Source organism: Erythrolamprus reginae, chromosome 2 (genome assembly GCF_031021105.1).
Source record: "Erythrolamprus reginae isolate rEryReg1 chromosome 2, rEryReg1.hap1, whole genome shotgun sequence".
Taxonomy (NCBI): Eukaryota; Metazoa; Chordata; class Lepidosauria; order Squamata; family Dipsadidae; genus Erythrolamprus; species Erythrolamprus reginae.
In genome coordinates this window covers 235,426,640-235,450,407 of record NC_091951.1, presented here as the reverse complement: position 1 = coordinate 235,450,407, position 23,768 = coordinate 235,426,640, and the positions used below count along the sequence as shown (strand labels likewise).

The window sequence follows — 23,768 nt, the reverse complement described above, 5'->3', positions numbered from 1 at the left end:
AGTGGTTTTCAGCACCCTTAAACTAAACAAACCCGCTTTGATAGGATTATCTGGTAGCAAATTGAAATTTTGCTGCATCCCACCACAAATATGGATGAACGTATTGTGATGCCAATTCTCAATGTCTTTCAATTTCTTTAATCCCTTTATGCATGTATTTCCGGAGTTAGGGCTGGTGGTAAATTTTTAATTACAATTAAATATATTGAAAAATCAGGAGAGAAAAGGGAACATCCCAGAACTATGCAATCTTTGAATTAGCAGGTCTAAGAAATAAAAGCAAAATGGTTCAAATGTACAGAGAAGGAGGTCTAGTTCCAAGTAGTTGGTTTCACACATGCCCCCAAAAGCTCAGAACTTTTATCAACACCATACAACCCACCGTAACAGAAAACGGGTTTTATTTTATCACTGTTAGTTTACCAAACATTTCAGAATGGATTTGTATTTTATAACTTACAGATATATTGACCAACTTCTTTTTCTCCTTCCACCAACCAAATATGCTCCAGCTTATGAACTTTATTATTATTATTCCAGAGGGGAGTTGATTCCAGAGGGCCGGGGCCGCCACAGAGAAGGCTCTTCCCCTGGGTCCCGCCAGACTGTATTACTTAGTCGCTGGGACATGGAGAAGGCCAACTCTGTGGGACCTAATTGGTCGCTGGGATTTATGTGGCAGAAGGCGATCCCGGTCCTTTACTTTTTAATAGCCCCATCCAATATTTTCTATCTTTTAAACAGCTTCATCCTTCCTTCTTTCCTCTTCCTTACTTGAAATAGCCTCCCAGAATACTTGCTAGATATCCCAAATGTCTTCTCAAAATGCATGCTTTCAGTGAAGAGTTTGGCACTAATGTCCTTCCTAATTTATTATAACTGAGCCTGTAACTAAGCCTTGATTTCCCTGTAACTTCACCAACTTGGTTAATATTTCCTAATGTTCACCATTTTGATTTCTGTTATCTCACCTGTTGTCTCACAAACAATCTCAAAGCAGTGTTATTCTCTGCGAATTGCAGTGTACCCTTAAGATGTTAGTTTCCCAATACAGCGTTCCCTCGCTTTTCGCGGGGGATGCGTTCCGAGACCGCCCGCGAAAGTTGAATTTCCGCGAAGTAGAGATGCGGAAGTAAATACACCATTTTTGGCTATGAACAGTATCCCAAGCCTTCCCTTAACACTTTAAACCCCTAAATTGCAATTTTCCATTCCCTTAGCAACCATTCAGATTATTACTCACCATGTTTATTTATTAAAGTTTATTAAAAAAATATTTATTAAAGGCAGACGAAAGTTTGGTGATGACATATGATGTCATCGGGTGGGGAAAAACCGTGGTATAGGGAAAAAACCCGCAAAGTATTTTTTAATTAATATTTTTGAAAAAACGTGGTATAGACTTTCCGCGGAGTTCGAACCCGCGAAAATCGAGGGAACACTGTAATTTCAAAATAGGTTTGTATTTTATTACCCACAGATACATCTGCACGCAAAGGCAAGATTTAGTGCATTGTTTCATGGCACTTTACATGCTGAAAGCTCTCAAGTTCTATCTTCAGCAACATCTTCAGCTCCAAAGAATCTAATGTGGCAGGTTGGAAGCCCCAGAGAATTGTGACTGTTGTAATGGACTGGGGCCAACAAGGCTTCTGCAGCCAAGGCAATACTTGTTTTCCTTATCAAACGGCAGGGTGATGATGTGATGACACTACTGAAAAAGACAGCATCACAATTTCCTGCATCACCCTCACATAGTAGGATGTCTGGATTATTATTTTTTTAAATCTCAAACAGTGCCTTCTTAGTGTACTTCTTTTGCTTCTTAATTTTCAATTGTTTGCTGACCCAACACACAGAGCTTTTTGGTGATGGTATCTCAAGATAAAATGATGGCAGTGAAGAAGGTGCAGTTGCTTAGCCTTGGGGAACATTCCTGGGCAAGATGGATTTTTTAACTTTCCAAAAGAGAGCGATTTTGTATGTCTGCATGATGGCACTCAAGTCATTGATTGTTACTATCATTGAAGTGCAGTATTGCAAGCTACCTCTGCTGATCACCGTCTGCCAGCAGTTTGGCAGATCAAATCTCAGTAGGCTCAAGGTTGACTCAGCCTTCTATCCTTCCGGGGTGCGTAAAACGAGGCCCCAGATTGTTGGGGGCAATATGCTGATTCTGTAAACTGCTTAGAGAGGGCTGTAAAAACACTGTCAAGTGGTATATACTGTAAGGCTAAATGCTATTATACAGGAGCCCTCAAATTATTATTTTATTTATTTATTTATTAGATTTGTATGCTGTCCCTCTCCGTAGACTCGGGGCGGCTCACAACATACAATAAAACAATTCACAACAAATCTAATAAATTTTAAAAATTAAAAACCCCATTATTAAACCAGACATACACACAGACATACCATACATAAATTGTATAGGCCCAGGGGGGGGGGGAATGCCTCAGTTCCCCCATGCCTGATGGCAGAGGTGAGTCTTAAGGAGTTTAAGGCAAGGAGGGTGGGGACAGTTCTAATCTCCGGGGGGAGCTGGTTCCAGAGAGTCGGGGCTGCCACAGAGAAGGCTCTTTCCCTGGGACCCGCCAGACGACATTGTTTAGTCGACGGAACCTGGAGAAGGCCAACTCTGTGGGACCTTATCGGTCGCTGGGATTCGTGCGGCAGAAGGCGGTCCCGGAGATAGACAAGTGCCTATAAATGTTAGTTTAAAGGAATTTTTATATAAGGGAAAGTTGCTTCTGGAAGAAGGTGTTTGGATAGACTGCAGTTGGTCTTTCCACTTATATTTACCAACTACAAATTCATATTTTCTCTTCCCATCGACAATGTTTCCTGGATGGATTTAAAAGCAGACATGAATACATATATTTGGGCTTGTGAGAGGTCTTGTTTGGGCTAGAAAGCTAAGCAGGGTCAATTTCAAATGTAAACTACATGGGCGGAAGAGTGGGGGAAGAAAAGTTCTGTTGTGGCAGCCAAAATGATTATTTTCAGAATTTGCAGATGTAGTGTGATTACAGTGCAATGTAAGTATGTTCTTTTGTCAGCCATTGAGATCAATGGATCCAATAGCTGTGCACGCGGCAGCAGCATTGAACAATACAGGTAAATCAATCAAGGTAAATCAATAGACGCAATTTACATTGACTTTTGTAAAGCCTTTGATTCAGTAATACAGACAAACTACTTCGAACTAAAATCTTATGGCATCTCTGGTCCCCTTCGTGATTGGATAACTGCATTCTTGTCAAACAAGCAACTAATAGTTAAAATAGGGAGTGCCTTATCAAATCCTGCACCTGTCAACAGTGGTATCTTTCAAGGCAGCGTTCTAGGACCAACATTATTCATACTTCACATAAATGACCTTTGTGATCATATTACAGCGTTCCCTCGATTTTTGCGGGGGTTGCGTTCCAAGACCGCCCGCGAAAGTCGAATTTCCGCGAAGTAGCGGTGCGGAAGTAAAAACACAATTTTTGGCTATGGACAGCCAAAAACTACCCCCACGCACCCTTTTTCAAGGCAGCGCAAGGAGCCGGGCTTGAAGTTGGGGGCGGGGAGCGACAAAAGTGCGGAGGCCAACAAAGATTGTTTTGAATGTCGTCTGCCCCACCCCCCCAGCACCTCCGGCCCCCTCGCCGCTACCCCCCGCCCACCCGATTCGCCCCTCACTGGCTTTCTTGGGACACAGGTCCTCCTGCAGCAGCGCTGGCAGCTACGGCTTCTCATCCTCCTCATTCGGCTGCTAGCCGCTCTGAGCGCTTTGAGAATGCCCGCCCCGCCTCTCTCACAGTCCCTTAGCTGAGAGCGCTTTCGTCCCAGCTATCAGCGAGGGGGCTGCAGGAGAGGGCAGGCATTCTCACAGAGAGGGAGAGAGAGAGGGAGAAAGAGAGAGAGAGCAAGAGGGGGGAGAGTGGAAGGTAGAGAGAGAGAGAGAAATGATAGAAAAAAGGGGAGAAAAAAAGAGAAATGAGAAAATGATTGAAGCAGAGAATGACAGGAAAGAAAGAGAAAGAGAGAGAGAAGTAACTCTTGGTGATGACGTATGACGTCATCGGGTGGGAAAAACCGTGGTATAGAAAAAAAAACCGTGGAGTATTTTTTAATTAATATTTTTTGAAAAACCGTGGTATAGCCGTTTTGCGAAGTTTGAACCCGCGAAAATCGAGGGATCACTGTATAAGTAATTGCATTCTCTTTGCTGATGATGTTAAACTATTCAACACCACCTACAATACTTCTACCCTTCAAAAAGATCTAGACAATGGTCTAGGTCACAGTGGTCTGATCGCAACTTAAAATCTTAACCAGCAAATGCTCTGTCTTACACATTGGCAAAAAGAATCAGAACATAATATACAAGCTTGGAAGACACGATCTTGTAGACGACCCTCACTCTGTCAAAGACCTTGGAGTACTCATATCTAATGACCTAAGTGCCAGAGCCCATTGTAACAACATTGCTAAAAAGGCATTAAGAGTTGTTAACCTAATCATGCGTAGCTTCTTTTCGGGCAACATTGCACTGCTAATCAGAGCATACAAAACATCTGCTAGACCAATTCTCGAATATAGCTCACCTGTCTGGAACCAGCACTGCAAATCGGATATTAATACAATTGAGAGTTCAGAAATATTTCACAAGAAGAGTCCTCCATTCCTCTACTTGCAACAGAATACAGTGATCCCCCGGTTATTGCGTCCCCAACCATTGCGAACAGGGTAATTTGCGATTTTTGAACCCGGAAGTCAAAACACCATCTACGCATGCGTGCCCTTTTTCTATGGGCACGCATGCGTAGATGGGGCCCGGCAGATCAGCTGCTGGGCGGCTTCCCTGGGTCTTCCCCCTCTTGCTGGCGGGAGGGCGAGCAGCGGGCATCAGCAAGGAGTTTCCCCACCGCCCACGCAAACTCCTCGCTGCCGCCCGCCCTTCGCCCGCCCACGCCGTTCATTCTCGCCGCTTTCGAGCTGAGTCCTGAAGCGAATTCGCTCCCGGACTCAGCTCGAAAGCGCCGAGAGCCAGCGTGGACAAGCCGTTCGTTGGCGCTGGCTATCGGCGCTTTTGAGCTGAGTCCGGAAGCGAATTCGCTCCCGGACTCAGCTCGAAAGCGCCAAGAGCCAGCGCCCCCCGAACCCCCAACCCGGGTTTGGGGGGCTGCTAGGAAGCCCCCCATGCCGGCGGCAAACAGCCGCGCCGCCCCCAATCTTCGGCTCCTCGCTAGCGCTGTGGGAGTAAAAACACCATCTGCACATGCGCAGATGGTGTTTTTACTTCTGCAGCGCTACTTCGCGAAAACCCGCTCGTTGCGGGGGGTCCTGGAACGGAACCCTCGCAACGAGCGGGGGATCACTGTACCTTATTCCACCAGACTTGAAATTTTGGGCTTAAATAGCTTAGCGCTACATTGCCTTCAATCTGATCTAAAGATAGTTCATGTAATAATCTACCACAATGTCCTACCTGTCAATGAATACTTCAGCTTTAACTGCAATAATTCACGAGCACACAATAGATTCAAACTCAATATAAACCACTTGAAACTCAATTGCAGGAAATACGACTTCAGCAACAGAGTGATCAATGCCTGTAATGCACTACCCGACTCTGTAATTTCTTCCCTAAACCTCAAAAACTTTAATCTTAGACTCTCTATAGTTGACCTCACCCCATTCCTAAAAGGTCTGTAAGAGGCATGCATAAGCGCACCAGTGTGCCTACTGTCCCTGTCCTACTGTCCTCATTTATCTATACTTTGTTTATGTTTATACAAATTATCTCATGTTTTATATGTTATGCCTTATGTAGTATGTGCTTTGACAAATAAATAAATAAATAAATAAATAAATAAATAACTGGAAGGGATAAAAAATCATTGGATGTATAGAAAGAAATTGTTTGCAATGTAATCAAATATATACCACCAATATTTCATTGTTACAAGAATCTGAACTGGATTCAAGTTTAAGATTTTAATACAGTAGATTTTACCCAGAAGGGTAAGATTACCTAACTGATCTTGGCTGATCTCAAAAAGGTAAGCAGAATCAGAGCTGATTAGCATTTATATTGGGGGCTGCAAGGAAATCCAAAAACTATAGGTTAGACAGAGAAATTGAGAACACTTTCTAAAAAGTAGCGACTGGAAATCTCTTATCATTTTTTTGTATAGAAATGGGGGGGGGGGAATGAACTTGTGATGTATGGCTTTGATGATTATACAGGATAGATTATAGAAAGAAGAGTATTAGGATGTGATATATGCTGTATGATTATATATATACTGTATATATGTATAATTGTACTTACTGTATATCTGTTATGAAGAATATCAGAAGTCACTTTTCTATTTACTTTCTTTCTATTTTTCTTCAGCTTTCCTTTTTTCCCTTCCCTATACTTTTTGCTTTCTCTTTGCTTTCTTTTTCTTACTTTATATCTATTTATATTTGCTTCTATCATCCCTCCCTCCATCTCTCCATCTCTCCATCTCTATCTATCTATCTATCTATCTATCTATCTATCTATCTATCTATCTATCTATCTATCTATCTATTTATCTATCTATCTACCTACCTACCTACCTACCTACCTATCTCTATATCTATCTATCTATCTATCTATCTATCTATCTATCTATCTATCTATCTATCTATCTATCTCTATATCTATCTATCTATCTATCTACCTATCTACCTACCTACCTACCTACCTACCTACCTATCTAATCTATCTATCTATCTATCTACCTACCTACCTACCTACCTACCTATCTCCTATGTAAACATCATAGACATTAAGTCATTGGGTATTGAGCTTAAATTTGTCATTTTGAGGCTTTATTTTACTCCAAGCATATTTTGAGGGTAGGTCTATATTGCATCGAAAGCTGATGGATAAGTATTCCCTCTGCCTGGTACTATTTAAAAAAAAACTTTTTAAAATTTCTGTCTACTCTTCAAAAATCAATTTTTCACCATCTAAACAATTTGACAACATCCTGCTTTGCACATTTGCATGTAATATATAGCTTGAACCCAAATCCAACACTCTGTTTGCTGTTGGAGGCTAGGTGACAAAGGTCCAATGATGTCTACACGGCCACTTTAGTTCACTTTTATTGGCAAGCATCTCACCATCTTTGCCCAAGAATCCCCTAATACAGGGCTTTCAAACTCCCAGTCCGTGGGCTGGATTCATGACGTGCCGGCCATGCCCGCACCCATTTCAGCAAAGGGGGCGGGGGAAGTCTTGATATGTCATGTGATGCTGCCATGAGGACATGAGTTTGACACCCCTGACCTAATACATCAACTCTCTTATCTGGGAAAATTTCCCACCCTTTGTATCTCTAAGATTACCTCCTGGAACTTCGTATTTGTGGTTCTCATTTGCATACCCATCAGGAGGCCAAACCTTACCCTCCAAGGAGTAACTCAAACACCAGTGGTACATGAGGGCAATTTACCGAGGTGCATCGCAGAACTGTAAACTGGAGAGTGCCTTGCGAATCCCTGTTAAGACAATATAATAAAACAAAACAACACAAGTGAGAATACACAGGAAGGGGAACAAGGAGAGCACCCCCCCCACACAACAGTTTTATTTAAAGACATTGCTATGAACGCCAAAAAAATACTGCATCCTTTTCAACAAAGGTAGTCCTCAACCTACATCAGTTCATTTACGTTCTAAGTTACAACGGCCCTAAAAAGTGACTAGCGACCGTTTTTCACACTTACGACGGTTGCAGCATCAATGATCAAAATTCAGAGCTTGGCAACTGATTCATATTTACCGCAGTGGCAGTGTCCCCTGGGGTCATGTGATCACCTTTTGCGAACTTCTGACAAGAAAAGTCAATGGGCAAGCCAGGTTCACTTAACAGCTGTGTTACTAACTTCAAACAATTCACTTAACCATGGTGGCAAGAAAGGCTCTAAAACGGGGCAAAATTGACTTTCTCACTTAGCAACAGAAAAGTTGGGCTCAATTGTGTCGTAAGTCAAGGACCACCTGTACCTTTAAAGGCAGATAATTTCCAACTCTGTCCTTTCCCCCCAATTTCCTTCAGTTCTCTACAGGCAGTCCTCTACTTACAACAGCTCACTTAGTGACCGTTCGAAGTTACAGCAGGGTTGAAAAAAGTGACGTGACCCTTTTTCACACTATTGCAGCATCCCCATGGAGATTCAGGTGCTTGGCAACTGACTCACAGGTGGGATGGTTGCAGTCTCCTGGGATCATATGATCATCTTCTGCAACCTTCTGAGACAAGCAAAGTTAATGGGGAAACCAGGTTCACAGAAGAACTGCAGCAATTACCTTAACAAATCTGGCAAGTAAAATTGAAAATTGGGGCAAAACTCACTTAACAAATTTATCACCTAGCAACATCAATTTTAGGCTCTATTGTGATTGTAGGTTGAGGACTACCTGTATTTAGCCTAGAAGTAGCTACCAATCTCATACAAAATATGTGTTCGAGAAAACATCTTGCTACCCTCCCTACTCTTTGTATTGAGCAACAGTATCACCCTGTTGCACATATTGGTATTTTTTCATTAATCATTTGATGTCCCCATATTACAGTATATAATCAAATTACAGCACTTTCCTTTTAATAATACTTTTAATAATACTTTAAAACTTCCTTCAGAAATACTTCAGGCCAATACCTTCATAAGCACCTCTTGCTTAAAATAAATTTGCCTAAATTAATATTTTCCTCTCTGAGCTCACATTGCTCCATTCTGGTCCTACGTTTCTCTTTACATTGTTATAATGTCTTTCTGTTCATTCCATAATTTGGTACATATTGTTTGCTCTGACTTTCAGTGTCCTTCACAATCGACCAAACAGTTCTTCTCTTTCCTCCAACCAAATAAGCTCCAGCTTATGAATTTTAGTTTTTTAATACTATCATCCAAGGTTCTCCTACTTTCAAATAAGCTTCATCCTTTCTTCCTTCCTCTCCCTCATTTAAAACTAGTGGTGGGTTTCTACCAGTTCGCCCTAGTTCAGGCGAACCAGTAGCAGCTGTAGTGGGAGGCTCCTCCCACCCGCCCAGATGTCACCACGGACATTCTGCACATGCGCAGGAGAAGTCACCTGCATGCTCCCATTCCCAAATCAGTAACAAAGGTAAGAAAAACCCACCACTGCTTAAAACAACTTCCCAGAATATTTGTAGAATACCTCTACATGTGCTACAAATGCTTTCTTAAAGTGTACATTTTCAGTGAAGAATCTGCCATTAATGTCCTTCCCAATTTATTATAACTGAGCCTGTAACTAATTCCCATGCACTTTCACCAGCTTTGTGAGTGTTTCATAATTTTCACCATTTCGATTTCTGTTATCTCACCTGGACCAAAGCTGAGACTCCAAACAGTCTCAAGCCAGTGTGGGAACCTGCCTTGTTATTCTCCCCGAAGTGCTACGCACCCTGATGGCATGCTACATAAACAAATACACCTATAACTGCCCAACACCACAAAGAAAAATGGATGTTCCTGTTTTCATATTATAATTCTGTCCATCAAAAACATCATCAAAAAAGCACAACAAAGAATGTTCTTTCTGCGCCAGCTCAGGAAGCTCAAACTGCCCAAGGAGCTGCTGATTCAGTTCTACAGAGGAATCATTGAGTCTGTCATCTGCACCTCTATAACTGTCTGGTTTGGTGCTGCAACCCAACAGGACCGACACAGACTTCAGAGGATAATCAGAATTGCAGAAAAAACAATTGCTGCCAATCTGCCTTCCATTGAGGACCTGTATACTGCAAGAGTCAAAAAGAGGGCGTGTAAAATATTTACTGACCCCTCGCATCCTGGACACAAATTGTTTCAACTCCTACCCTCAAAACGTCGCTACAGAGTACTGCACACCAAGACAACTAGACACAAGATCAGTTTTTTCCCGAACGCCATCACTCTACTAAACAAATAATTCCCTCAAAACTGTCAGACTTTCTACTAAATCTGCACTTCTATTTCTACTAGTTTTTCTCATCATTCCTATCACCCATTTCCTCCCATGTTGACTGTATGACTGTAACTTGTTGCGTATATCCTAAGATTTTTATTAATATTGCTTCTTCATTGCTTATTTGACCCCTATGACAATCATTAAGTGTTGTATCACATGATTCTTGACAAATGTATATTTTATTTTATGTACGTTGAGAGCATATGCACCAAGACAAATTCCTTGTGTGTCCAATCACACTTGGCCAATAAAAATTCTATTCTATTCTGTTCTATTAAAGAACTGTCAAGTTATTTTGGTTACGTCAGGAAACTAGTTCTTCTTGAATAGCATTACTTCCTGTGAAACTGTTATCCCAGTAGTTCAAAGAAGCACAGGCAGAAATACTGTAATAGCTGTACCTTTGCACTGGATATTAAAGTATTTTTGCAAGGCTAAAAAGGATTTCTACCCTCCTTTCCTTTTACTGTCTGAAACATTTTCCATGCCCTCCCTCCTTCGGTGGGCTGAAATACCTTTAGCAGGCTGTCTGCAGTTCTCCCTCCTGTCTCCCAGTGTTATTGCCACATACCTTTGCCCTAAACTCACAACAATTCATTTAGTGACCATTCAAAGTTACAGCAGCACTGTAACGACCATTTTTCACAATGATGACCGTTGAAGCATCTCCATGATCATGGGATCAACCCGGTTCATACTTATGACGGTTGCAGTGTCCCATGATCATTTGGTCACCCTTTGTGACCTTCGGACAAGCAAAGTCAATGAGGACGCCAGATTCACTTAACAACTGTGAGATGCTAATTTATCAACCGCAGTGATTCACTTAACAACTGTGGCAAGAAAGGTCGTAAGGTTGGGTAAAACTCATTCAACAAACACCGCACTTAACGACAGAAATTTTGGGCTCAATTATAGCCCTAGGTCGAGGACTACTTGTGTAAAAATACCCAAAATGCTTTTTCGTATAGGATAACAGCTTCAAAATAGGGTATGGTTTTTGGAGTACAGTACTCAGCTGAAGAGAAGAGAAAGAGAAACCATTCGGGTTTCTTCCCGTGTAGGATTTAGAAATTTTTGGCGACGTTTCGACAAGGTCCCACTCGTCATCTTCAGGCTGGTGCTTCTGTCTTTGACGAAACGTCGCCAGAAATTTCTAAATCCTACACAGGAAGAAACCCGAATATACCAAGACCGTCATATATCAAATTGTATATATACAAAGATAACAGTCTGGTGTCTATATCATTTCAGTAAAGGATTGAAATAAGATATATGTAAAAACTAAACTTATCTTTCTAAAATTTCTTTGCTATTTTTCACTCAACTTTATTTCTTATTTACTTATAATGTAATTTTTAGTCATAATATAACGGGATATAGAGAATATTTATAGCACAAACTTTTATTATAGATCTGCCATTCACCATCCCGATTTTTACTATTTGTTTTGTTGTTACTGTACATTGTTCATTGTTATTTGTATGTTGTTGTGTTTATTGTATATATTCTTGTAAATAAAATTTATTAAATAAATAAAAAAAAGAAAGAAAGAAAGAGAAGCTCTGACAAAAGCCAACATGGCATGAAAGTCAGCCACTGGAGGGAAGGTTAGATTGCCATACTGCACCTTAAAAGAGCAGCTGCTTGTCCACTGGTAAGGTCTTCCGTTGCGTTGTCGTTTATTGCGAGGATGCGATCCCCTGGCAGAAGCTTCCCATCAGCAGTGCTGCCTGCAAAACATGAGCCTTGTCAGCCAGATACTTGGTATTTCCTATTTACAACATCACCCCAAAATAAACAAACAAATATGCAGGCATGCAAAGAAACTGAAGCCACTTGTAAGATGACCTGGCATTGCTTGCATGGGGGAACTGAGACACCTCTCCCAGGCTTTTATATTTTATGTTTGGTATGTATGTGTTGTATGGTTTTAATTGTTGCAGTTTTATATATCTTTTCTTATATATCTAATATTAGATTTATTTACTGTTATATTGTTTTTATTATTGTTGTGAGCCGTCCCAAGTCTTCGGAGAGGGGCGGCATACAAATCTAATAAATTGGCAGTAATAAATTGAATTGAATTGCCTACAATTTGGAAATCTGAATCCAAATGCTTGGGCACGAGAGATTTTGCTGATTTTCAGTGGGTTTTTTGTTTCGTGAGCATCCTCGCAGGAGATTTCGCTTCTGCACGCAGGCCAGGCGCACATGCATCAGGGATGCCGTATTGGCTACTGGGATGCTGTATTGGGCCGAACCAGCTGCAAACCACTCCTGGCTATATCCATCATTGGAAAAGGCAAAATCCGGAGCCAGAGTCTCAGAAGCAGTTTGTGACTGTGTACAGCCATGTTCTGGTAATAATAATAATAATAATAATAATAATAATAATAATAATAATTTATTAGATTTGTATGCCGCCCCTCTCCGAAGACTCGGGGCGGCTCACAACAGTAATAAAAAACAGCATAACAATGGGACAAATCTAATAATAAAAATATATAAAAACCCCAACAATTTAAAAACCATACAGCACATTCATACCAAACATATAATATAAAAGCCTGGAGGAGATGTCTTAGTTCCCCCATGCCTGGCGATACAGGTGGGTCTTGAGTAACCTGCGAAAGACAAGGAGGGTGGGGGCCATTCTAATCTCCTGGGGGAGTTGATTCCAGAGGGCCGGAGCCACCACAGAGAAGGCTCTTCCCCTGGGGCCCGCCAAACGACATTGTTTGGTCGACGGGGCCCGGAGAAGGCCAACTCTGTGGGACCTTATTGGCCGCTGGGATTCGTGCGGTAGAAGGCGGTTCCGGAGGTATTCTGGTCCAATGCCATGTAGGGCTTTAAAGGTCATAACCAACACTTTGAATTGTGACTGGAAACTGATCAGCAGCCAGTGCAGGCCACGGAGTGTTGTAGAAACATGGGCAAATCTGGGAAGCCCCACGATAGCTCTCGCGGCCGCATTCTGCACGATCTGAAGTTTCCGAACACTTTTCATGTAGAGAGCATTGCAGTAATCAAACCTCAAGGGGATAAGGGCATGAGCGACTGTGAGCAATGACTCCCTGTCCAGGTAGGGCCGCAACTGGTGCACCAGGCGAACCTGGGCAAACGCCCTCCTCGCCACAGCCGAGGCATACCTGGAACCAATCGCATTGGCCTTTGCCATTCCATTGGATTATTTCAGAAACTTGGAGAGGAAGGATCTGCTGCTCGGGTAACAGTCTATCCTCCATACTAACCTACCCAAGCCTCATGCTCTGGAGAGGTTACTCCAACTTTGCATACGGTATTTTAGGAACTCTTTCCAGAGCATTATAACATAGTCTTTCAAGGCTGAAGGATGCCAGCGATGAATGGGCACCATTCAACAAGCCCACACTGCCCTTTCTAGCAGAAGTAATGGCAGGAAGATAGTCTCTTTCTTAACGTAACCTTCCACTATATTCTGTTGTTCTAAATGCTGTTTTGACACGATACAAGGCATTTAAGGGCTGGCAACACTGGCATCTGCTTAGATTGACATTCCAGCAAAATCTGATTACCAGCTTTCCTCTGCCGAAAGGAACAGGTGAAAAAGCATTGTGCCCGGTTCCCTATTCTTTCAAAAATTCCAGAGCCTGGACTCAGCCAGTTTTCTCTATCTGACTGCTCAAAAAAATTAAAGGAAACATTTAAACAACACAATATAACTCCAAGTAAATCAAACTTCTGTGAAATCAAACTGTCCACTTAGGAAGCAACACTGATTGGCAATCAATTTCACCTGCTATTGTGCGCATTCAACTTTGTACAGAACAAAGTATTCAATGAGAATACTTTCAGATTCATTCAGATCTAAGATGTGTTCTTTGAGTGTTCCCTTTATTTTTTTGAGCAGTGTATATTAGCTTAGGATCAAGACAATGTCAGAGACCAACATGTTTTAAAGACATATTTATTTTTTAAAACCACAGCTTTGTATTTCTCCAGACAATTTTCAACATCAGGGAAAGTAGAGAAGGGAAAACTGTTTTCTACCTGCAGCAACTGATGTGATCAAAAGGGGGAAATTATGAGAAACTTCAATGCCATAATGTCCATGTAGCACATCTCTTTGAACATCCACTGTGAGTTTGACACGACTTGCAGGTTGCCTACTGCCATCAGACGGTCTATCACTCACTGATGCTCTCCCTCTGCAAATTTAGGGTGGAAAAAAGCCATTTTTAAAAAAAAGATATCCAGTGCTTTCCATTTCCTGAAATCTCAACATTTGCTTTTGAGATATTTTTGCAGCAGTGTACTGTATACCTACTTAAGAAAACAAACACAAGCCAGTAAACAAGAAAGAAGCTCGGATGTATATTGTGGCTGGAGTTTTTATTGTCAAATGTATGAAAGTAGAAAGTAACAATCTGATAAATATTTTAAATAGTACCGGGCAGATCCAGAAAATGTACCCATAAAGCTGAAAAGTAATGCTTGATTTTTGTTCCAGTATACATATACATAGCGAGAGATCTTGACTAAAATATGTATGGGTTGGCCTCAGTTAATCTTTTTCTTATTGTTACTGTTTCTCCTTTATTGTTATTCTATTTTCTTTTTTTCTGTTCTGAATGTTTGTTATATTATATACAGTAATACCTCGTGATACGAACCCCTCATCTTACGAACTTTTCGAGATACGAACCCGGAGTTCGGGATTTTTGTGCCTCTTCTTACGAACTTTTTTTGCCTTACGAACCCGCCGCCACGAACGCCGAACCTGGAAGTTCGGCAAAAGTTCGGGTTTGGCATTCGGGTTCAGCCGATAAGTGCCGCCGCCCGGCTGTCACCTTTGCAGAAAAGCAGCGGAGCTGTCGGCCGGTTGGGAGGCTCAAATGGAGGTGGGGAATTCCATGGGCGGAGCTTTGACGTTACGGAGACGTCCGTCCTGGCCGGCCGAAACGTGGACTCCAGGAAGGACGTCTTCGTGACGTCAAAGCTCCGTCCATGGAATTCCCTATTGGGATTCCCCACCTCCGATTGAGCCTCCCAACCAGCGAACAGCTCCACGGCTCTTCTGGCAAGGTGACAGTCGGGCGGCGGTGCTTCTCAGCTGAACCCGAATGTCAAACCCGAACTTTTGTCGAACTTCCGGGTTTGGCATTCTGGAGAACCCCGAGAAGCCCCCGGGATGTTTCAAAAGATGACAGCCAAGCGGCAGCGCTTCTCGGCGGCCTCCCGAACCCGAACTCGAAATTTTGCTGAACCTCTGGGTTTGGTGTTCAGGAGAACGCCGAGAAGCCCTTGGGCTGTTTCAAAATGTGGCAGCCGGGCAGTGGCGCCCAGCGAAGCGACGTTTTTGCTATTTTTTTTCCTTGCATGCATTCATCCATTTTACATTGTTTTCTATGGGAAACATTGTTTCATCTTACGAACTTTTCGCCTTACGAACCGCCTGCTGCAACCAATTAAGTTCGTAAGACGAGGTATCACTGTATTACCGCATCCCATTTCTATTTCATTGTTTTCATGTTTCTGCAAATTGTAATGGATAGGTGAATTAGGCAGTCCTATGGATCTAATGAATAATAAATGTTAGCATGCACATTTAAACATGAAGGCCAGTTTAGCCGGATATTCATATATTCAGCAAAGAACCTGCACATGGACAGCTCTTTCTGCATAAAGTCACTTGATGTGAGTAGAATAGTTACACAATGGAGTTCCTAACCAAGTGGAAAATCCATATGGACATGAAGTGAACATGAATAGGTTTGATGTTATGTACCAGTGCTGAAACGCTGACTTGCTTTGAAGATAACAATTCTACAGTTTGGAACAACTCTGTAAAAATTTGAGCTTCATCTATCTCTGTCAAAAAAGAATTACAATAAACACTATACAGAAATAAATCAAGTTTAAGGTAGCATTTACAGTGATAGATAGTGTATTGTAAACACAAATTAGTGGGTGTGCATTCCCCAGACTAGGATAGAAACATTTATGCCTTCATGATCTCTATCACAGAAAACCCACAAGATTTCCAAAGTCACACAGAAAAGCAAAAGATTCATAATGGCCATTAGAAAATTTACAAAGTCTTGTAAGGCAAAAAGTAAGGTATTTTATTTTTTTCACAGATTTGTTCTGCAGTGCAACCAACAGGGAAATATTTGTCATGATGTTCAAAGTTTGGAATGAAGTTTGAGTATTTTGTGTTTCAGCAAGCATGACAAAGGGATCTCTCTAATCCTGAGAAAGTTGGTCTTGGGTTCCTTGGAAGATTACTGAGGATTTTTCATTTAAAAAAAAAAGATGGATAAAGCTGCATCAGTTTCCCTCTAGCACAGCTTGCCCACCGATTACAGCAACCTAAAGCCATTCCTGCAATGCGCAACTGGCCAAAAAAATAATAATCATCATCACAGGTTCATTCCAGACCACAGGATAGCAATTCGTTCTCACAGGTAGCCAGAGGTGGTAAGCCTAAATCAAAACTATTTTTTTCTATTCTAAAGTTTTGTTCCATAATAAATTGACTAAAAAAATATTGGTGACACATGAGAAAAAGTGTTCTAACTAGTGTTGGGCAAACCGAACTCGCACAATTCGGATCCGTGCGGACTTTGCAGTGTTCATCGTGCCGAACACGAACATGAAATTTTTTAAAACTTCGGGCAAAGTTTGGGGTTGCGTTCGGCGTTCGGTCACCTTGGCTGGCCAGGAAGTGACGTCTCCGTGACATCAAAGCCCTGCCCCCGGAATCCCATTGTGGGGAGTCTGGGGGAGTGGGGGCGGGGGATTCCCCTCTGCCTGCCACCACCACCCTCCCCTTTGACGTCAGAAGGAGGGTGGGCACGCGTGGTGTGTGTGGGGAGCGTTTCTCTATTGGGAAATTAAGACGGTGGCAAGTTTCTCGGTGGGGAACACCTCAGTGGCGGCTTTAACGCACCGAGAAACTTGCCACCGTCTTACTTTCCCAAAAGAGAAACGCTCCCCCCACACACCATGCGCACCCATCCTCCTTCCGACATCAAAGAGGAGGGGGGCGGTGGCAGGCAGAGGGAAATCCCCGGCCCCCACTCCCCCAGCCTCCGCATCAAAAGCCAGGAAGTGACATCTCCGTGACATCAAAGCCCCGCCCCCGGAATCCCATTGTAGGGAGGCTGGGGGAGTGGGGGCGGGGGATTCCCCTCTGCCTGCCACCCCCCCTCCCCTTTGAAGTCGGAAGGAGGAGGGGCGCGCGGGGTGTGTGTGGGGAGCGTTTCTCCATTGGGAAAGTAAGACGGTGGCAAGTTTCTCGGTGCGTTAAAGCTGCCACCGAGGTGGTTCCCGCCGAGAAACTTGCTGCCGTCTTACTTTCCCAATGGAGAAACGCTCCCCACACACACCGCACGCGCCCATCCTCCTCATCCTCATCACCCACAAACCCTACCCCATTCCTCGATGACCGCGACGGCTTTCCCTCCCCCCTCCCTTTATTATTATTATTTTTTCCTTTACCTGCAGGAGACCGTGATTTGAGGAGTGGGGGGAGGGAAGTGGGTGTGGAAGACTCGCTCGCTCACTTGCTCTCCTGCCGGCTGCAAAGACAGGAAGGCACGGTGAGGCGGCCGTGGGCTGCTTTGGCAGAAGACGGGAGGGCAGGGCCAGAAGTGTTTGGCGGGTTTGGGTTCCACGAACTTGCCCGAACCAGCCGCCAAGTTTGCACGAGCCCGCTGAACCCGAATTTCGTTGGCTTCGCCCAACACTAGTTCTAACCTATTTTGTGCTATAGGAATGCCCGAGGTTAAAATGGAGGTCACAACCATGCAACAAAGCCCTGTTCCTTTTAATGTGTGTTGTGCTTCATGAGTAATTTATGAAATGTGTGAGGTATATGACTGAGTTTTTCTGCAGAGAGAAGAACTGTTATACATACCTGAACGGTCTTCTCAGTGCTCTGGAAGGAGAGTCCATCATGGGTTGTTAACCAATCCTATTGGTAGAGACTGAGTTAATTTAAATAATTAACTGGCACCGCCCCCTTAGCAGCCCCCATGAGCCAGTTTTAAAAACGAAGACAATGTAAAAACCAGAAAGTTTTATTAATGTCATAACAATGTAAAAACTTCAACAGTCCCAACACTCCGGCGACCTGGCCAAACACCATGCCGGGTGGGTATGGACTCTCCTTCCAGAGCACTGAGAAGACCGTTCAGGTATGTACAACGGTTCTTCTCCATTGACTCTGGAAGGAGAGTCCATCATGGGATATACCAAAGATCAAATCCCCTGGGAGGGAAAAGGCTGGGCCTAGGTCGTTGGAGTGACACACACTCGCTGCAAGACACGCCTGCCAAATGAAGCCTCTGCCGAAGCCAATGAGTCCAGTTTATAGTGGCGTATAAAAGTAGAAGATGATGCCCAAGTAGCTGCACGACAAATATCTTCTAAGGAAGCTTGCGTTGACCAAGCCGCCGAAGTAGCCGCACTTCTAGTGGAATGTGCCATAACCCCGGCGGGAGGAGATTGAGATCTCGATGTATAAGCCTCCGCAATGCAATCCCTAATCCAGCGACTAAGGGATTGGGAAGAAACTCCAAGACCCATCGTGGCCTGAGCAAAGGAAACAAAGAGTCTTTCAGTCTTTCGAAATGGTGCTGTCCTCCTGATATAGAGCTTCAAAGCCCTTTGGACATCAATCTTGTGCCAACGAAGTTCAGAAGGATGTTGACCATGTGTGCAGAAGTCCGGCAGAACCAGTTCTTGCCTTCTGTGAAAATCTGAATTTACCTTCGGGAGAAACGAAGGATCCAACCGCAACACCACTCTGTCCGGATGGAACACACACAAGTCCGGTCTGACGGACAGCGCTGACAACTCAGAAACCCTTCGGGCAGATGTAATCGCCACCAAAAACAATGTCTAAATTGATAAGAGTCTATATGAAATTGACCTCATGGGCTCAAAGGGAGGTCCCGTGAGTGCACATAGCACCAGGGTGAGATCCCATGTCGGGAATCTCCGTACCGGAGGAGTGTGCTTGTTAATAGCTCCCTTGATGAAATCCCTCACCCATGGATGGTGAGCCAAAAATCGAAAGTCTGACACACGGATTATAGTTGAAAGGGCAGCCACTTGCCTTTTTAAGGTGTTAGGGGCTAAGCCCCGCTCAATTCCCGATTGGAGAAATTCCAGGATTGCAATCAACGAGGCTTGCTTCGGATCACAGTGGCGGTTAGAACAAAATCTGCAGAAGGCAGCCCATGTTGCCTGGTATATCCGCACTGTCGATGGCCGACGAGCCGCCTGCATTGTAGCAATGACCGTGTCCGGTAGATGTTGCTGCATTAGTCTTTCCCGCTCACCCAGGCGGCTAATTGGAACCATTGAGGATCTGGGTGACAAATGGATCCCTGAGTGAGGGAGACGAGCCGATCTGGGATCCTCCAAGGAGGGGACACTGAGAGGGCTACCAGGTCTGCGAACCACGGCCGACAGGGCCAGTATGGAGCCACTATGATGACCTCCGCTCTCTCCCGGATTACTTTGTCCAGTACCCGTTGTAGAAGACACGTCCGGGGAAATGCATACAACAGACCCCTGGGCCATGGAGACAAGAGGGCGTTGACCCTTTCTGCCCTCGGTGTTGGGAACCGGGAATAAAATCTCACTAGCTGCGTGTTGGCTTGTGACGCAAAAAGGTCCCCCAGAGGAGTCCCGAAACGTTGAATTATCTGATGAAATACTCCAGGATCGAGTCTCCACTCTGCGGGGTCCAGGGTAGACCTGCTCAGCCAGTCTGCCTGAACGTTGCTGGTCCCGGCAATGTGTTCCGCCGACAGTGAAGTTAAGCGGGTCTCGGCCCAGTTGAAAAGGGCCGCTGACTCGACCATCAGGCGGAGAGATTTCGTTCCCCCTTGATGGTTCAAGTGGGCCCTGGTAGCCACATTGTCGGTTAAGACCAACACATGCTTGCCCTGAATCCAAGGAGAAAAAGCTTGAAGAGCAAGAAAGACTGCCCTGAGCTCCAAATAGTTGATGTTGATGGGGCTCAGATCTTCCGGAGACCAAAGTCCCTGGGCCATATGCAGTCCCATGTGGGGCCCCCAGCCGGACAAACTGGCATCCGTTGTGAGGATTAGCCGGTCCCGGTTGCAGAAGAGGGACCCGTTGCCCAAGGCTGGTGAAGTCCACCACCTCAACGATACCTTGACTTCTGAAGGGAGCCGCACTGACCTTTGTGAGTGACTCATTTTGGCCTTCTGCCATGGAAGAAGGAACCATTGAAGGACCCTGAGATGATGACGAGCCCAAGGCACAATGCCGATAGTTGAAACCAGGGTCCCCAGTACCTTTGAAAGGAACGCGAGAGACACCCGTTGCTGGTGTCGAAGGTGTAAGATTAATTGTCGAATGTTTGCCATTCTTTCTGGGGATAAGGTCACAGTCCCTGTGGAGGTATCTATCATGGACCCCAGGTGTAACAGTTTGGCTGTTGGAAGAAGATGACTTTTTTCTTCGTTGATCGTGAACCCGTGGGATTCCAACGTCTGTCTCGTGACTGCCAGATCTTCCAGCGCCCTCTGAGGGGACCTGGACAGGATAATAAGATCGTCTAGGTAAGCTAGAATTCGAATTCCCTGGGACCTGATATGGGCAGTCAGTACGTCGAGCAACTTCGTAAATGTGCGAGGGGCTGAAGAGAGGCCGAACGGCATTGCCCGGTATTGGTAGTGGGACCCGTCCAGGTAGAACCGGAGAAATCTCTGATGAGCCGGTAGGATTGGCACATGCAAGTAGGCTTCTTTTAAATCTATGGAAGTCAATAGATCGTGCCTCCGGATTGCAGCCAAGATGGTTTGAAGAGAATGCATCCGGAATCGTCGATACCTGATGTAGGTATTGAGGTGTTTTAAATTGAGGATCATTCGGACCCCTCCCGATGTCTTTGGTACAAGGAAGACCCTTGAATAAAACCTGGTACCTATTTCGTGTCTATTTTGACCAGCTGGAGTAGAGGAGTCCCACCGAAAGGACTGCCTACGTTGGTAGGGATTATAACGACGCTCCTGGCGCCTGTAGGCTCTGGGGAGGGACTTTCTCTTGTCCTTGTCCTCCACAAGGATGGGATCCAACACTTCCCCAAAAAGCTTATCCCCCTGAAAGGGTGCTGAGGCCAGGTTCCATTTAGACTTCAGGTCTGCTGGCCAGCTTCTCAGCCAAAGGAGGCGCCTTGATGACAGAGTGGTCACCATACTCCTGGCCGAAAACTTGGCAGCATGCAGAGTGGCATCCGCTGAAAACTCTGCTGCCGCCAACAGCTTTCCAAGATCCTGCCGCAAGCGACCCTCATCCGGTCCAAGTCTGGCCTGCATCTCCTGCAGCCATACGATAGATGCTCTTGTGAAAAAGGAAGCAGCCGCCGCTGCTCTAAATCCCCAGCTCGCCATCTGATGTGTTTTGCGTAATAACACCTCTGCCTTTCTGTCCTCAGGTTTTAGGCTATCGCCTGTCTCAGAGGGCACTAAGGACTTGGAAATCAGCTGCATGACCGGCTGATCTATAGGAGGGAATTCCAGTAATTTCTCTACCTCCTCATCAAATGTGTAGAATCTTCTTTCTACTGCAGAGGGCCCCTGCGCTGCAGCTGGGTGTTGCCAGGGTCTTTTAACACTTTGCTGGATAATATCAGAGGATGGAATGTGCTCTGACTTGGGCTGGGGTTCCTTAAAGAGGACTGTAGACGGTTTGGTCCCATCCGTGGTGTCTGTTGATTTCCCAGGACCTGGCAAGTCTACAGTTTGTTTGGCCTTATGAAGCAAGACCCTGAAAGTTGAAGCTTTAAATAATCCAGCTGCCACAGGCTGTTCTGGCGGTGTTTCGTCATCAGAAAGATCATAGTCTTTTTCAATGTCCTCTAATGGGTTTGCTTCTTCAGCCCAAGACCCCAAACCCGAGGGGGGCGGTGCACACCATAGGTTTTTGGACTGCACTGGGCGAGGTTGCTGTGTAACTTGTTGCACCCCTGCCGCCATCCCCTGAGGGTAGGCATTGTTAATCAAATCCTGCACTGACGGGGACATCTGATGCCAAGAATCAGGTTGTGCTCGCAACCCTGCTGCTGTGGGTGTGAAAGTAGCAGAAGGACCCTGGCCGCTCCTCACAGAGTGTGATGCAGAGCCTGGCCTAGGCCCACTGTGGCCTGGAGATGGCAGAACTGGATTCATGTTAAACTGCCTTTCAGGAGACCAGTCTTTCTCAGAGAAGGGCTCAACAGGCCTCATAGCAGGTAAAGGAGCTAAGACCTCTCTGGCCAGAGTCAAATGCGAAGGCACAGAGGGCACTGCAGGGATATGAAGAGCAGCTTCAAGCCTCTGCTCCAAGGCCTTGATACGCCTCTCTGCCTCTTTAAGTGATGAAGAGGAGGCCTGGGATGTCTTGGCCTTGTCTTTTGACTTAGAAGTCTTGGCCTTATCCTTGGGGGCCACAGAGGGAGAGGTCACCTTATCTGGTGTAGCGTGACCTTCCATAGTACTCACTAGAAAGCTGAACAAACACCACAGTCTTTAAAAGCACTGCTCCTCGATACTCGCTTCTCGTCACAGAGAAATAAAATGGCGATCGGGAGCTTTGCAGGCACTGCACATGCGCAGAACTGCCTTTCTTGTTCAGTCGCACCTAATAAGTAGGCGGAGAAGAACTTTACCGCCTCTGGCCACAATAAAAAGCGCGGGCACTTTCCTTGTCTTTTTTTGACAGCCCAAAATGGCGGCGCTTTGAGGCAATCGCGATCCCTGCCTCTGCCGAGGAGCCGAAGCTCCGAAGACAGGCCCACAGCTCGCCACTTGCAAACGCCGGAAAACTCTTCAAAACACTGCCGGCAGCAAGAAAAACAGCGGCTTCTGCAAATAAAGCGGCGGCGGCGGCAGCTTTAATCCCGGCCGCCGAACAGCTGAGAGGCGCTGGCACACTGCCAAACCGCTTTTCTTCTATTATTTAACGCAGGGAATCGACTTTCCCAAGCTTCCCAGTGGGGGGTGCGGACCCCCCCACCTTCAGCTCGCAGCCGAGTCTGACCACGGAGGTCAGGGACCCTAGGCTGTGTTGCTCCTCGATCAGGGTGGTACCCGCTGAGGGAAGGGGCCCCCGAGGAGATATCGACGGGGGTGGTGCCCGCGGAGGGCAGAGACCCCTTTGGAAATTCCTCTTCAACCTGCATGGAAGACAAAAGAAGAAAACATTAAAAGGTACCACTTTAATATAAAGAAACATATTATAACATAACATTTTTAAACTCTATTAAACACTCAGTACAGAAACTACAGTCTCTACACTTAGACTGAGTTTTTAAAACTGGCTCATGGGGGCTGCTAAGGGGGCGGTGCCAGTTAATTATTTAAATTAACTCAGTCTCTACCAATAGGATTGGTTAACAACCCATGATGGACTCTCCTTCCAGAGTCAATGGAGAATATCATCCTACCTGAACTACCCATACTTGCTAAAGTACTGAAAGACTACTTGGACTGCAGACAGATATTAAGAAAGGCCACCAGAATGGCAATGGGATCGTTTTGTTTTACTAAAGCCCAAGTTTGGAACCCACCAACATCTGGAGAAGCTAACAAAAAAAAAAAAAGAATGATACCCAGAGACTCGTGACGGAGTTCTGAATAGAAATTTGGTCTGAGAAGCAAATCTTGATGGGAGAAACCGGCAATTTTCAGGCTATCTTCAAATGGACCTTTGTAAAAAAGAAAAAACCCAACAGCAAGAATAAGCTGCCTTC

At 44.7% G+C, this 23,768-nt stretch overlaps 1 protein-coding gene across 3 annotated transcripts in view; it reads right to left on the bottom strand.

Annotated features, from left to right (window-relative positions):
- FRMPD1 (FERM and PDZ domain containing 1) overlaps positions 1-23,768 on the bottom strand; it is a 129,240-nt gene that overhangs the window by 36,442 nt on the left and 69,030 nt on the right. For 2 of the 3 annotated variants that reach the window (XM_070742252.1, XM_070742253.1), the window contains exons 4-6: positions 14,045-14,202; positions 11,643-11,745; positions 7,488-7,533 (exon numbers count right to left, since the gene is read on the bottom strand). In XM_070742252.1, coding sequence (XP_070598353.1) covers positions 7,488-7,533; positions 11,643-11,745; positions 14,045-14,202 — 307 coding nt within the window. Of the gene's footprint in view, positions 1-7,380; positions 7,437-7,487; positions 7,534-11,642; positions 11,746-14,044; positions 14,203-23,768 lie in introns of those variants that run through there. The other variant, XM_070742254.1, reaches the window with a different exon arrangement.